Raw genomic sequence first — 15,717 nt, forward strand, 5'->3', positions numbered from 1 at the left:
ATTGTTGCTTCACAGCACCAGGGTCCCGGGATCGATTCCCGGCTTGGGTCACTGTCTGTGCGGAGTCTGCACGTTCTCCCTCCATGTCTGCGTGGGTTTCCTCCGGGTGCTCCGGTTCCCCCCCCCCCCCCCCCCCCCCACAAGTCCCGAAAGACGTGCTTGTTAGGTCAATTGGACATTCTGAATTCTCCCTCTGTGTACCCGAACAGGTGCTGGAATGTGGCGACTAGGGGATTTTCACAGTAACCTCATTGCAGTGTTAATGTCAGCCTACTTGTGACACTAATAAAGATTATTATTATCAAATCGCCACTTAGCCTTCTTCTCTCTGAAGAGAACTGTCCCAACCTCTCCAGTCTATCCTCATAACTGAAGTTCCTCATCCCTGGAGCTATTCTTGTGAACCTCTTCTAGACTCGCTGAAGTGCCTTCACTGTGACCTTCAGTAGGTGTTGAGACATCAGACCCTTGTCTGAGACCATTACTGCCCCATTAAACCAGGGATGGGGAGTAAAAATTGACCCACCGTTGAAGTAAAATCCCATCATACAAACGTAAAGGTAAAGTCTCCATAGTCCCAGATGACCATAGGCTGCTTTCCCCTTTGAGGGGGAGAGCTGACTGGTGGTGATTTAACCTGAGGATCACCACACCTCAGGCGAGGGACAAGGTTGAGGTAGCGGGACCTTCATGAATAACCTCAGCCAGTACGGCTCAAACGTCTACCTGTATGGAAAGCATTGGAGGTGAGTGTGGAATTAGGGCCAACTAACTTGAAAAAATTGAGAATAAATCCTTATTGCATCTACCAGAGGTGGGGAGGTTCCAAATTCCAGGAGAGGTCCAACGTACTGGTCACTCTAGTCTCAACCAAGAAAATGTGTCCTTGGTGTCATCGTTATTCGATCCCAAGCCCAGAGATGGGACAATTCCCAGTGCTTCATCCATGTCTCCCATCAGAAAGGTCTCGAGTCTCCCCGCCTGAGCTCCATTTGATACCGTGCGCTTGGAGGGGGCCATGCTTCAGATGAGATGTTAAATCGAGACCCCCACACCCCCCTCTCTCCAGCTGTTGCAATAGAGGCTAAAAATGCTATTCATAGAAAAGCAAGGAGATTCCTAATCAACATTCCACCCCTCCTCCACAAAAACTCCAAAAGAAATGTCAGTCACTAATTATTCCTAACAGCGCAGTGGGTGTTCCTACACTGTATAGACTGCAACGGTTCAAGAAGGCGGCTCGCCACCACCTTCTCCAGGGGTAATTAGGGATGGGTAACGAATGCTGGCTGAAAAAAAATCGATTCATCTCATTGCTCTTTGTGGGATCCTGCTGTGCACAAGATAGTCACAGCCTTGGCTGCCATAAGGATAGATCTCAAAGTTATGGGGGGGGGGGGGGGGGGGGGGGGGGAAACACACTGCAAGGTGATAAATGACCAGAATAAGTGCGGGTGTCGCGCTTCTGGAACCTATGATCCTCTCACTGGTAGAGATGTCTACGCAGAGTCAGGATTTACAGGAGGGGGTGTCAGCAACTTTCCAGAGCCTGTCTTAGCCCTTGGCACCATGGTCAAAGGTCAACAATGGACATCGCGGCGGCCGCCTGCAGTATGCTAAAGGTTCACTGGACAGGAAAGAAGAGAATGAACGTGCAATGGAAATCACTAAAAGAATGAAACACTGGCAAATAATAGACCACTGGCACAATATACCGGTCCAAACTGTTATGGTACATGTTTTATTCAGTGCTCACAGGGAGTGTAACAGTGCCATTGAAGACACAGAAACAGTTCAAGGTAACAGCACAATGGCGTCCCCCAGCAATATAAACATGCTAGACTCCAAACCAGGTGGTGGCTGGTCAGGGCTCCCCTACCTCACCACCCCGATGGGTTTATGCCTCGTCTTGGCTCTACCATGGCAGGATAAATAAGAAATATATACTCCGGGGCCCCTACCAGGGTCAGGCACCCTTCCCACTCTCCCACCCTCTGCCATTTGAGCTGGGTAACGGTGGTCAAGACCAATCCCAGATGGTGGAGGTTGTGCAGGGGGTTGAGTGAGAAGGAGAAAAAGGTTTAATCCCATCCAGGTTTTTGTGGAGCGGCCCAGTGATGCCCCTCCCCCCCCCCCCTCCAGAGCAAGAGGAAACAGAAAGCAGCAGTTTTGGGAGTGTCGGGTGGGTAGAGGGGTGGGTGTCCCTGTTTCTGATTAACGTCCAGCGATCCAACGCTGGATGAGGAGAGGATTAGACCTAATTGAAGAGGCGCCTTTCCTTCCCGTCGTCTCAGACTCTGGAGACCCACCGACCCCGCTCCAGAGCAATAAAGCTGGCCACTTCATAGTGTATTGAATAAATGGCAAGTAGCTGGGCGAAGAGTGGTGTGTAAGTCAACGCCTTCAATAGATGGTGGGGTGGGGGGGTGGGGGGGGGGGGGGGAGAGAGTTACATTTTGGGAGTGTGGGAGTGGGTGGTGGGTCATTAGCATTGAGATACTTTGATACGTTATCAAACGTCCAGGGTTCCAGAGGTCTCTGCAACGGAAATGTGCAAAGCATGCCCTGTAGTTCGTCGAGAATGTGCTTTGTGTGTGAAGTCGCATGTCTCTCTCGTCCATAGGCGCTTGAAAATCGGAACCATTGGTTGGTCAAGGAGAACCTCCTGCACAACCTGCGTAGCAAATCTCGCAGAAACGAGAGATTACTTTGACCTTTTTCTTTTGCCTCGTTTCCATTAAGGAGCGACATTCAGACGTTTTCAATGTTTTAATGAGCCTGGTTCTGTGACTTCACTCCTGATTTTCCCCTCACCGTCCCTTCAGCCTGCAACCTCCAGGGGGCGTGGTCAGCACACCTCCGGGCCTGGCTGTGGTGAAGATTACTGTCAAAACAATTAATGCCGCAAGCAATCCCTTTTATACCTTTAATGGACCAGACACAAAATACATCATAGCCTAAAAGAACAAGCTACCCTCACCATTAAAAAAAAACATAAGAGAAAGGAGCAGGAGTGGGCCATTTGGTCCCGCGCGCCTGCCCCCTGCCATTCAAGATGGCTGATCTTTGGGCCTAACTCTGCTCTCCATGTGCCTTGATTCCCTGAGAGGAGAAAAATCTACCTCAGTCTTCCACAATGGAGCAGGCCCAACCTCTCCAGCCTACCCTCAGAACTGACGTCCGATCTTTCCAATTCAGAAAGCTTTGGGGGTGCCAGCAAACCAATCCCCCTGAAAGCTAGCTCCCCCCCCGGGGCGAAATGGCCTCCTCCAGCCCCTGCCAAGAGGGTTCACTTTCGCCCAATAGCGTTTTGCCATCTTTTATTTCTACAAAAGGAAGGACTGTATCAGCAGTAAATAAGGTTAGGTAAGGCTGCGATTCTGCGCTACCATTTTATTTGGTGAGTGCTGTACAAATTCCCGTACCAGCCTCCCCGGACAGGCACCGGAATGTGGCCACTAGGGGCTTTTCGCAGTAACTTCATTGAAGCCCACTCGTGACAATAAGCGATTTTCATTTTTTTTTCAAATTGTCTCTTCATTATCGGGTAAATGAAACCCTTTTCGCTGAGAAGGGTGTAATGGGGGAAGGGTGTGCTGCACAGGTATTGACAGTCCTTGGCCCACTTTATTTGGGGGAGGAAGATCCTCACCAATGTTTTAAAAGCATTCGATTCCATCAAATCGGCAAGTAAGCATCAAAAACATTGCTGCAATTGGGGTATCATTTCTTACTTTTCCCTGTGCTGTTCTTATTTCTTATTGATCGCAACTGTTACTGCTGGAGAATGGCTCCTGCGTCTGTTACCGAGGAGAAGGGTTGCTACTTATAACTGTTATAAGTGCATCGAAAGTCTGAGGTTTTGAGTAGGGTGATCATTGCTCGGCACAACATCGAGGGCCGAAGGGCCTGTTCTGTGCTGTACTGTTATAAGTGCATCGAAAGAAAAAACATAATTACAACATAAATAAACACATGGGGGAGAAAGGACTTGAAGGCCACGCTTATTAGAAGAACTGAAAGAGGGGGTTGGGAGGAGGTTTGTGGGGGGTGGGCAGGGGGCATAGACGCCAGCGTGGACAGGTTGGACCGGATGGCCTAATTCTGCACCGTTCATTCCAAGTAATCCTATGTACTTGTGTCACTGCGCAGGGTGACCAGGACTATTGCCCGCTGCCCTTGATAACATCAAGCACTGCCACATTGGCAGAACGCGTCGAGATGCGCCCCAAATGTCCCTCTCGGCTCCCCCCCAGTGGCTCATTAGCCCCAGTCCCTCTCCTATCGTGCCAACGTGAGCTTTTCCATCTTCCTGCCACCGGATCATTATGATCGGTGGGTGGCACTACCGCGCTTTGTACCAAACTAGGGGTAGACCTCGAGCTGTGGACTGGGCCCAGGTGGAGCCTGCCCAACCCCATTTCACATTGGAACCTGGAGTGACGAAAGAACCTCTCCCTTCCCCACCGAGACTTTCATCCTCTGGACTTGAGTCACAATCCTGGGAAGGGCAAATAAGGAATGTCTAACCCAATGTACCACCCAGCTCCGCGCCACCCACACTACCCGCGCTTATTAACTTCAAGCTGGTCCTGTCCACAAGATCGCACACTCTGCCTGCAATTTTAAGCAACTCACTTAGAACGGAGGGCTTTTTAACAAATGAAACGGAAATGGTATTGAGTGGATCAGTACAGCCAACGGTGTAATACATCAGAGGTGTTGTATTGGAAAGGGGGGGGGGTAATTAGGCTCGGCTTCAGGGAGAAGAAATTCTGCCCCCTTCACGCCTTGGTACCGAGGCTACATCCTCCTGCCCCAACCCCATCAAAAACGAAGTGCTCTAGACTTGCGGGAACGCCACGGTGTAGAGAGAAGTTTTATATTGTCAGTTGTTTGAGTGGATGAACATGAAAGAATACAGCGCTAGTTATCCTGATTTCTTCCAGAAAAACGTTTTTGTCCTTTGTTTTTTATAGATATATATATATATATATTTAAAGCAATTCTGTAAATCCAGGTACAACAAATCTTAATACTCAGTACAGAAAAAATGGAAAGGATCCAGCTCCCTTGTCAAATGGAGCCACGCCATGAACACCAATGTCTTACTTCCCTTCAGCTCTTTGCAACCACCATCCAAATATAGGGGTAGACAAAGCTGAAGCCAACGCGTTTAATCCAGAAGGGCACAGACTCCTGCATCTATCCTATCTGGATCCGTGGCTTGTGTGTAAAGCAGTCTCCATTTCCCTCAAGACAGAAATAAAAAAAAACACCTTAGCATAAGCTGTACGAGGGTAGCAGTATAATCTGTAAACATATATTTCCAGAAATTAATGTACGTCAATTATATAAGGGCTGCCTATTGTCCAAATGATAGGTAGTCACATTTAAAAAAAAAATAATTCCATTGCGAATCTTTTCACACAATTATCTGGTCTCCCCGTTTTTGGTACTTGGGTGAATCAAGCTCTGGGTTTTAGACCGCGTTCATCCTTTGCGATTATGCAATGCATATTATTCGGCTGGGATCCGGTCAAACAACGGAAACCTCACTAGAAGGCGGGCGAGACCAACTTTTTGTTTCGGGGTTTGAGGAATATGCCAGCGCCGGCACCGAAAACGTCTGGAACCACCATTGTTTTGGCAACCGTCACCGATTCACCCTCACCGGATGGAGGAATTCCTCTGGGAAACAATGATGTGATCAAGAGTTTTAGGGTTGTTCCCAAGGGGTGGGGGGGGGGGGGGGGGGGCACAAGTCAGCAGCAGGTTATGTCAAATTGACTCCGGGGATCTTCTTTTGTTAAGATATTATTTCCGAGTGCTCTCTCTCTCTGATATATCTCCTGCTGCCTGTGGGGAGTAGAGCGGGAACCCTTTCGTCCTGTGCTGCCGATTCATTTCCATTGGGCGCGTTATTCCGACCATTTCCAATGATATTCCAATGGTCCGAAACGGAATGCCATCCAACAAATCCACGGTTTGCCTAAGCACATAGTAACAGTTTTAATCGCTTTGTAATTTTAAAAATTGATCTTTTTTTTTTGTTGTTTTTTTTTGTTGAAATTTTTCTTTTTTTGGTCCCTACTGGATTGACGGCAGTGTTAGAATGTTTTTGCCCTTTTCATTACTGGAGGGGTGGGTGGGTGGGTGGGGGGAGGGGGGTGGTAGCAGGCTCAACGGATGACAAGGACCAGGGCGGCCAGGAGGGTGATCCATTCGGCCCCGACCCTGTTTCCCCCTCCGGCGGGCTGTTGGATTCCGGGTGGGGGCTCCAAATGTGTGCGGCGGGTGCACTTCACCTTTGGCCGGCGCCTGGGCGGGAACGGGCGGATGGTCTGCGGTTTCTGCCCAGCGTCGGGCAGGTAGTCGCTGCCCCACATCCCATCCTGCGATTTCTTTGGGGCGGCCTCCCCCAGGTAGGTTTTGGCCGCGTCGTCTCGCTGCCTTGTGCCATTCTTGGCGGGCAGTGCGTGTCCCGATCCTGGCACCAGGCCCCGCGAAGACTGCCCGGACTCCAGCCCGTTCTTGTTCCCGTGATGGGGGTGCTGCCTCGTTCGAATCTGGTTGAACGACTCTGACCCTGTGCAGTTCTTGAAGAGGCGGGAAGAGAGAACCTTCAGGTCGATCCCTTGTAGATCCCGGGGGGATTCACAGATCACACTGCTGCTTGACCCTCTGAACCGTTGGAGCCATTCCCACAAGGATCGAGCTTTACAGGTACATTCCCAAGGATTTCCATTCAGCCTGAGGTACTGCAGTGACCCAAGCTCTGCCAGGCATTCCCCAGGAAGCGAGCTCAGGCTGTTATTGAACAAATATAAAGTGGCAAGCCTCCGAAGATCGTGGAAGGCCCTCTTGTTAACCCAATGAAGCCGATTCTGGTGCAACAAGAGGCGATCAAGGCTGACCAGCCCTCTGAAGGTGTTTTGGGATAAACTCAATAACTTATTCCCATGCAAGAAGAGCTGTGTAAGGTTGACCAGCTCCAGAAACAGGTCATCCTGAAGGTACTCTATGTGATTCTCCTGTAGGTACAGATACTGCAAGTTGTGAAGACCTTCAAAGATTCCATTGGGCAGAAAGGTCAACCCACAGCGATAGAGGTGCAAAGCATGAAGCTTCTCCAAACCATTAAAGGTCTCTGCGTCCAGATACTTCAGATGGCGATTGTCCCCAAGGTCAAGCTCCTCGAGGAGGCCAAATCCCCGGAAGGCCTCTGAGTCAATGAAAGTGATATTGTTGGAGTACAACCAAAGGGTGACAGTAGATGGGCTGAATGTGTTCCTCAGTAGAAGAGTTATCCGGTTATTCTGGAGGAATATTCTCTCGCTATTGGCAGGAATTCCTTCCGGGATGGAGGTAAATCCATGCGACTGGCATGTGACAGTCATTGGCGAAGGGTAACAAACACAATGTCTGGGGCAGGAGACTGAAATATGGAACTCCAATCCAAGCAGCATCAAGAACAATTCGAGGTTGCAACCTGCAATAAGAGAAAACACATGTTGAGTCACAATATTACCAATATACGGTCCAGGTTTTGCTTTTAAGTAGTGAAGAAAAAACACTTGAAAATAAGTTATATTATTCCAGCATCATTAACCAAACTAGCAATAGGTTTTCCTCGGCCAAAAGTGTGCATGGTGGAAATCTGAAACAAGGACAGAGAATGCTGAAGATAATCTGCAAACACTTTACACCTTTCTGGACTCAACACTGAGTCTAACAATTGCAGATTGTAATTTGTCTCCATTTTTCATTATCGACGCAGGTTTCGTTTGCTTCGCCTCGTTTTTGTTTTTGGCCAGCGGCAACCTTGCTCTAGGTACATCTTTTGTTCCTTTTCTTGCCCTCGTCGAGTCAGGTGGATGGGCCGGGCTCAATTTGGAAGCTTCAGAGGGGGTGTGAGTAAGGGGGCAAATAAGCGAAACAAAGGGAGGGTATGGGGGGGAGACTGGCAGCTAACATAAAAAGGAGTCCGTAAGATAAGTCAGGAGATAAATATTAAACATGTGGTAAAAGGAGGAATGGGGCTGATAATGGACCTAAAAGAGGCCGCTCTAAAAAAGCATGTCTGAGATTTAAATGATTATTTTGCATCTGTGTTTACCAAGGTTGAAAATTCTGTTGGTAGCTGAAGAACTTGGACTTGGAAGCTTCCCGCATCACATGAGGCAGATAAATGTTATGCTTATCTCTGTTTCCAGGGTTACGGAACAGGTAACCAGCCTGTCTTCAGAAGCTACAGCCTGAAAGGGGGATAGGGTGGGGCGCTCCGCACCAAACGTGGTTGACCAGGAGACTCTCCCGCTCTTAGCATCTGCCATTGGAAGGATTTTCAAGTTGATAAGTGATCCGTTTGGCCATTTTATGAATAGGCCTTCCACAGCCAATCTGGTCCTGAACTAGGACTCAAACCCGGAGGCCTCTGGCTTAGAGGCACCTCTGTCCATTGAGGCATTGGCTTGGCGAAAAATAGATGAAGGGGACATAAGGGGCTGGTTTAGCACACTGGGCTAAATCGCTGGCTTTTAAAGCAGACCAAGGCAGGCCAGCAGCACGGTTCAATTCCCGTACCAGCCTCCCCGAACAGGCGCCGGAATGTGGCGACTAGGGGCTTTTCACAGTAACTTAATTGAAGCCTACTCGTGACAATAGGCGATTTTCATTTCATTCATTATTAGACAGGATGGTTGTATTTAAAGTTTTTTTTTAAAATTTAGATTACCCAATTATTTTTTCCAATTAAGGGGCAATTTAGCGTGGCCAATCCACCTACTCTGCACATTTTTGGGTTGTGGGGGCGAAACCCACGCAGACACGGGGAGAATGTGCAAACTCCACACAGACAGTGACCCAGAGCCGGGATCGAACCTGGGACCTCAGCGCCGTGAGGCGGTTGTGCTAACCACTAGGCCACCGTGCTGCCCTGGTTGTATTTAAAGTTAACAAGTCACCAGGTGGGGCAGCACGGTGGCGCAGTGGGTTAGCCCTGCGGCCTCACAGCACTGAGGTCCCAGGTTCGATCCCGGCTCTGGGTCACTATCCATGTGGAGTTTGCACATTCTCCCCGTGTCTGCATGGGTTTCACCCCCCACAACCCAAAGATGTGCAAGTTAGGTGGATTGGCCATGTTAAATTGCCCCTTAATTGGAAAAAATGAATTGGGTACTCTAAATTTATTTTTTAAAAATAAAAAAAAACAAGTCACCAGGACCGACTGAGATGCGGTCTCAGGATATTGAGGGAAGTGAGGGTGGACATTGAGGAGGCACTGTGATGCACTATCAATTACGACGAGACAAGAGCAGAATGTAATCGAGGCTTTATTACAGAGATGTGTGGCCTCCTACAGCAGCTGGTGAAATGGCTGCTGTACGGGGAGCACACATATTTATACTCTGCCTACTGGGTGGAGCCAGCAGGCAGGGATCTACTCCCGTACCTGTAGTGCAGGGGCTTTACCGTAATACCACTATATACAATATAACACAACAGTGGTGACTACCACACACTGGCCATAATTTTCCACTCCTCCATAGATACAGGGGTGGTGCCAGAGGGCCTGAGAATTGCAAATGTTGCTCAGTTGTTCAAAGAATCGCATAAGTATAAGCCCAAACTACAGGCCGGACATTTCAATCTCGATACTGATGGGAATAGCAATCCAACACAGAATTAACAGTCACTTCTGCAAACGCGGATTTGGTAAAGAAAGCCAGTATGGATTTGTTCAGGGCAAATCATGTTTAATTAACTTCCTTGAGTCTTTTTGATGAGGTAACAAAGAGGGCTGTTGAGGGTAATGCAAATGCTGTGATGGCCGTGGACTTCTGAAAGGCATGTGATACAGTGTCACATGACAGACTTGCCAGCAAAGTTCGGATTCATGGAATAAAAGGAACAATAACAGCATAGATATGAAACTGGCTGAGTGACAGGAAACGCAAGAGAGTTGCTTTTTGAGCTGGAGGGAGGTATATAGAACATAGAATATACAGTGCAGAAGGAGGCCATTCGGCCCATCGAGTCTGCACCGACCCACTTAAGCCCTCACTTCCACCCTATCCCCGTAACCCAATAACCCCTCCTAACCTTGTTTGGACACTAAGGGCAATTTAGCAATGGCCAATCCACCTAACCTGGTGGGGTTTCGCAGTGTCTGAACCCACGCTTTCCTTGGTGCACATGGCCCAGACTCTGGTGCACAGGGGCACAGTTTCAAAATTTGCAGCTGACACAAAAACTTGGCTGCATTGTGAACTGTGAGGAGCGTTAAACTTGGGAGGGACACGGACATGTTGGTTCAATGGACGGACAGTTACCAGGTGAAATTCAATGCAGAGAAGTGGCAAGTGATTCATTTTGCGAGGAAGAGCATTTTTAAAACAATAATCTTTATTGTCACGGGTAGGCTGACATTAAGGCTGCAATGTAGTTACTGTGAAAATCCCCTAGTCGCCACAATCCGCCGCCTGTTCGGGTACACTGAGGAAGAATTCAGAATGTCCAATTCACCTAACGAGCACGTCTTTCGGGATTTGTGGGAGGAAACGGGAGGAAACCCACGCAGACACAGGGAGAAAGTGCAGACTCCGCACGGACTGACCCAAGCCGGGAATCGAACCCAGGACCCTGGAGCTGTGAAGCAACAGTGCTAACCACTGTGCCAAATGGAAAGGCAATACAAAATCAAGGGTCCAATTCTAAAGGGCTTGTTGGAGTCGAGGGGCCTGAGGGTGTCTGTGCACAAATCATTACCGGCGTCAGGGTGGACTGAGGAGGTTGTTAATAAAGTAATAAGTGGGATGCTAGCTTTAGAAAAAGGGCCGGAGGGTACAAAAGCAAGGAAGTCGTGGTAAACCTGCATAGAACACTGGATCGACCTCGGATGGGAGGATTATTCTTTCCAGCTCTGACCACCGCACTTTAGGAAAGATGTGAAAATATTAGGCACTGTGCAGAACAGATTTGTGGGAATTGTCCCAGGAATGAGAGGCTTCAGTTTCACAGCTAGGCTGGGGAAGCTGGGACTGTTCCCCTTGGAGAAGAGAAGATTAAGAGGAGACTCGTTGGCCATGTTCAAAATCATGAGGGGGTCTGAGGGAGATAAACCATCCCCATTGGCAGAAGGTTCCAGAACCAGAGGAGACCGACTTAAGGTGATTAGGAAAAAGAAGCAATGGCGACATGAGGAGAAACATTTTTACTCAGCGAGAGGCTGGGATCGGGAATGCGCGCTGCCTGAAAGAGAGATGGAGGTGGGTTCAGTCAATGCCTTCAAACGAGAGTTGAATAATTATCTGAAGAGAAAAAGGTTTGCAGGGCTACGGAGAAACGGTTGGGGAATGATCAGAAAGTGAGTTGTTGTTGTAGTGAGCCAGGACAGACGCAATGGGCCAAACGATCTCCCTCCTACTATAAACCATTCTATGACTAAACTCAATGGCCTTGAGTCACTAACTCCTCTGTCATTTAATTCCCCTCCGTCTTCCACTCTATCGTTGCTTCTAATCATATAATCCCTATGGTACAGAAGGAGGCCATTCGGCCCAGCCAGTCTCCACCGACCCTCCGAAAGAACACACCATCCGGGCCCTCTCCTCTGCCCTATCCCCGTTAATCAATCTAAGCTTTTTGACATTGCCAATTTATCATGGCCAATCCACCTAACCTGCACATCTTTGGACTGTGGAAGGAAACCGGAGCTCCCGGAGGAAACCCGCGCACACACGGGGAGAACGTGCAGACTCCGCACAGACAGTGACCCAGGTCTGGAATCGAACTCGGAACCCTGGCGCTGTGAGGCAACAGTGCTAACCACGGGGCACCCGCTCCGCCCTTCTTCTGCCCAGCCCGTCTTGCACTAACTCTGTTGCATTTCTCCTGAAATCACTCTTTGTTTTTTAAATTTAGAGCACCCAATTCATTTTTTCCAATTAAGGGGCAATTTAGCGTGTTCAATCCACCCACCCTGCACATCTTTGGGTTGTGGGAACGAAGCCCACAAAAACACGGGGAGAATGTGCAAACTCCACACGGGCAGTGACCCAGAGCCGGGATCGAACCTGGGACCTCGTCGCCGTGAGGCAGCAGTGCTAACCACTGCGCCACCGTGCTGCCCTCTGAAATCAACTCTTTTTGATCAGGAGCTAGCAGGCTAGCTCCTAGCTCAGTTCTCAAGGTCAGCTACACATTGATAGGGAGGCGAATCAATGGAATATAATCTGGATTACGTAGCAGCAGGGTTACATTGAAACGGTGACAGATGTATCTATTATTATTTCCCTTGTCACTGTTCCATGTTCGTTTTCGTTCTTTGATCTGGAATGAGTCCCTCTCGGGGCAGCGAGCAGCGGTCAGCATTTGCACCGTTTACGTATATCTTGTCCTTTCAAGCTGTACTGATAAGCTGCACATATTGACCTCAGACAGTCTGCACCAGTGCCAGCTGTGTCTCAGTCAGAAGCAATTCTGCTTCGGATTCAGCAGGTCGCGGGTTCAACGTCCATTCCAGAGTTTTGGGCACAGAAGCCAGGCTTGCTGCTGCAGCGCAGGCCAATATTTATCCTTCAGTCAACATTACTGAAAATCAGCTCGACTGGCCAGGGTTGCATTACGGTGTGCGGGAGCTGGGTGTGTGAAAAGCGGCTTCTGTGTTTCCTAACTCACAACAGGAACAGGCTGCCCAGGCTTGGCATGAGGTTGTGAAAGGCGCTATGTGAATGCAATTCTTTCTTCCCTAAACTGAGGGAGTGCTGCACTGCTCGGAGGTGCCGTCCTTCAGATGTGACGCTGAACCAAGACGCTGGCCTGGATTCTCCGTTCTGGAGACTAAGTGATTCCGCCAGCGGGGAATCGCAATTGGGCTCCGCTGCTGCTGGGAGGGGTCATCATGCAAATTGATGCATGGGGGAGAGCTCGCCAGATTCAATCAGGATACCGGTATCGGGCTGCCATTTTGAGTGGGCAGCCCGATACTGAGGTCCGATGGGGGGGGGGGGCACAATGTAAATCTTCCCACCCCCCACTGACAATTAGGGCATCCTCACCCCCATCACAGCAGGCATGGATAAGGGTGATTCGACCCCCAAGTCCCCCCATCAGAACCCCCCCTCCCCCCGCAGAGACCCCCAATCTAAATGCTTTCTGCTGTGAAGAAGAGGAAGTGAAAGCACTTAGCTGCTTTTGATGTGGTGAGGAACTGCCAACCATAGCAGGAGTGTTTATAAACATTGTGGTTAGCATTAAATAAGGGTACTTGAGATGCATTCAAGCATGAAGGGAAAGCTAGACCAACAATTCTCCAAGCACCTGTCTCTGGAGTAGTAAAACTGACAATCACTGGCCAATACAGCTCTGTGAAATTGAATGGAAGATTTTCATTTCAAAAGCTAAGAAGCTCTTTGAAGTGTATTTGGCTTTGGAGGAAGCCCCTAACACTTGTAACAGCTGCTGCTCCAAACACTGTCTGAGGAGACAGATGTTAGGGAAGGGTAAGTGAAAATGCCGTGACCTTTCACTCCACTTTCTGGGTTGCTCTTCGGCTTTCATGTAGAGATGCCAGTGTTGGACTGGGGTGGACACATTTTGAGTGGGCAGCCCGATACTGAGGGGGGGGCTCTCCACCCCACAATGTGACTCACCTGACGAAGGAGCTACGCTCCGAAAGCTGGTGATTCCAAATAAACCTGTTGGGACTTTAACGTGGCGTTGTGAGACTTTTTACTTCAGCTTTCAGGCAGGGGTGACTGAGGGAAATCTCTGGGGCATCACAGATGGAGGTTCTGGTGAGGTCTCTGTTGGGGGCCGGTTTACCTCACTTGGCTGGACAGCGGGTTTGTGATGCAGAGCGAGGCCAGCAGCCCGGGTTCAATTCCCGTACCGGCTGAGGTTATTCACGAAGACCCCGTCTTCTCAACCCTGCCCCTTGCCTGAGTTGCGGTGACCCTCAGGTTAATTCTCCACCAGTCAGCTCTCCCCAGCAAAGGGGAAAGCAACCGATGATCATCTGGGGCTGTGGCGACTTTTCCTTTAAGAGTCAACCACATTGCTCATGGAGCCATGTGGAGTGGCATGTAGGCCACACCAGGTAAGGACGGCAGACTTCTCTCCCTGAAGGAGAGTCGTGAACCAGATGGGTCTTCACAACAGCCACGACTGTTGTCGTGATCACCATTACTGAGACCAGCTTTTCAATTCCGTAGAACCATAGAATTCCTACAGTGCAAAAGAAGGCCATTCGGCCCATCGGGTCTGCATCAACCCTCCGAAAGAGCACCCCGCCCAGGCCCACACCCCCACCCCATCACCTAAACTGTACATCCTTGAACACTAAGGGGCAATTTAGCACGGCCAATCCACCGAACCTGCACATCTTTGGACTGTGGGAGGAAACCTACACAGGCACGGGGAGGAAGTGCAAACTCCCCACAGACAGCTACCCGAGGCCGGAATCGAACCCTGCCCCTGTGAGGCAGCAGTGCTAACCACTGGGTCACCGTGCCCCCCCCCCCACAGTCCCGCTTTTATCAATTGAATTTAAATTCCACCAGTGGCCACGGTGGGATTCGAACCCATGTTCCCAGAACGTGAGCCTCTGGATTCCAGTGACATTTACCACCACCACAACAACATTTCCCCTGGGTGATATGTTTAGCCACAGAATCAATGTAAAATTTCCCTCATTTTTCCACTGCTGGCTGAGGACTGCTGGGGTGATCTCAACGAGACGTCTTTTGTGCCACTCGTGTCTGACTTGTGCGCTCTGAGTCGCGGGTTGTGCTCTTCATCTACGGCGCCCGGAAAACCAGCTGCCTGTAAGGTCTGGTGTAATCTTCTAAAAGCTTGTTTCAGGTGAGTGCAGCACACAGCGTCAGCGTTGTTGCCGGAGACTGCGAGCGTAGATCGCTGGATGAGCTAGAATTGAAGCCTGAATTTTCTCAAATTGCTTGTCTCGAGGGAAATGCTTAAAAATATATGGCATTGGCATAGCAACGGGCTGGAAGGGCCTGATCACGCCCATGCATTGGTGCTGCGGTGTTGATACAAGCAAGGCAACCTGAAGGGAGAGAGAGGAAGAGGGTGGCGAGTGGGACGGGTGAGACAGAGGGGAGAGAAAGGCTCAGTCTAACACAGGGACGGGCAACCTAGGCCGCCTTCACCTCACTGGGCCGAAAGATTGAAATCGAACTGTTCACTAACCATGACCCTTCAATAAGATTGAATACAGGCAGCACGGTAGCGGGCGCAGTGGGTTAGCACTGCTGCCTCACGGCGCCGAGGTCGTAGGCTCCATCCTGGCTCTGGGTCACTGTCCGTGTGGAGTTTGCACATTCTCCCCGTGTCTGCGTGGGTTTTGCCCCACAACCCAAAGACGTGCAGGGTAGGTGGGTTGGCCACATTAAATTTCCCCCTTAATTAGAAAAAAATGAATTGGGTACTCTAAATTTATTTTAAAAATAATATTGAATACATTTGATACACGCCAAATATTTCACAAGCCATAGAAAATGCTTAACCGTTCATATATCGGGACAGCCATCGACTTCGAGTGGTTAAAAACAAAATAAATATTTTTGATTGGAGCACACGGCTCTCACGGTCGCTGCTGTGAGCAATCAGCTCGCTCATCACTTCACTCGCCCTCGCTTTCCATGCAAATCTCTTCAGTCAGACCGGGGGGGGGGGAACGGAACGTGGTGATTC

The 15,717-nt window shown here is 49.6% G+C and overlaps 1 protein-coding gene across 1 annotated transcript in view; it reads right to left on the reverse strand.

Annotated features, from left to right (window-relative positions):
* Positions 1-1,712: 1,712 nt before the first annotated feature.
* rtn4rl1b (reticulon 4 receptor-like 1b) overlaps positions 1,713-15,717 on the reverse strand; it is a 64,683-nt gene continuing 50,678 nt past the window's right edge. Inside the window, exon 2 of the mRNA XM_038814605.1 lies at positions 1,713-7,492. Coding sequence (XP_038670533.1) covers positions 6,183-7,492 — 1,310 coding nt within the window. The 3' untranslated portion in view covers positions 1,713-6,182. The remainder of the gene's footprint in view (positions 7,493-15,717) is intronic.

Source organism: Scyliorhinus canicula, chromosome 12 (genome assembly GCF_902713615.1).
Source record: "Scyliorhinus canicula chromosome 12, sScyCan1.1, whole genome shotgun sequence".
Taxonomy (NCBI): Eukaryota; Metazoa; Chordata; class Chondrichthyes; order Carcharhiniformes; family Scyliorhinidae; genus Scyliorhinus; species Scyliorhinus canicula.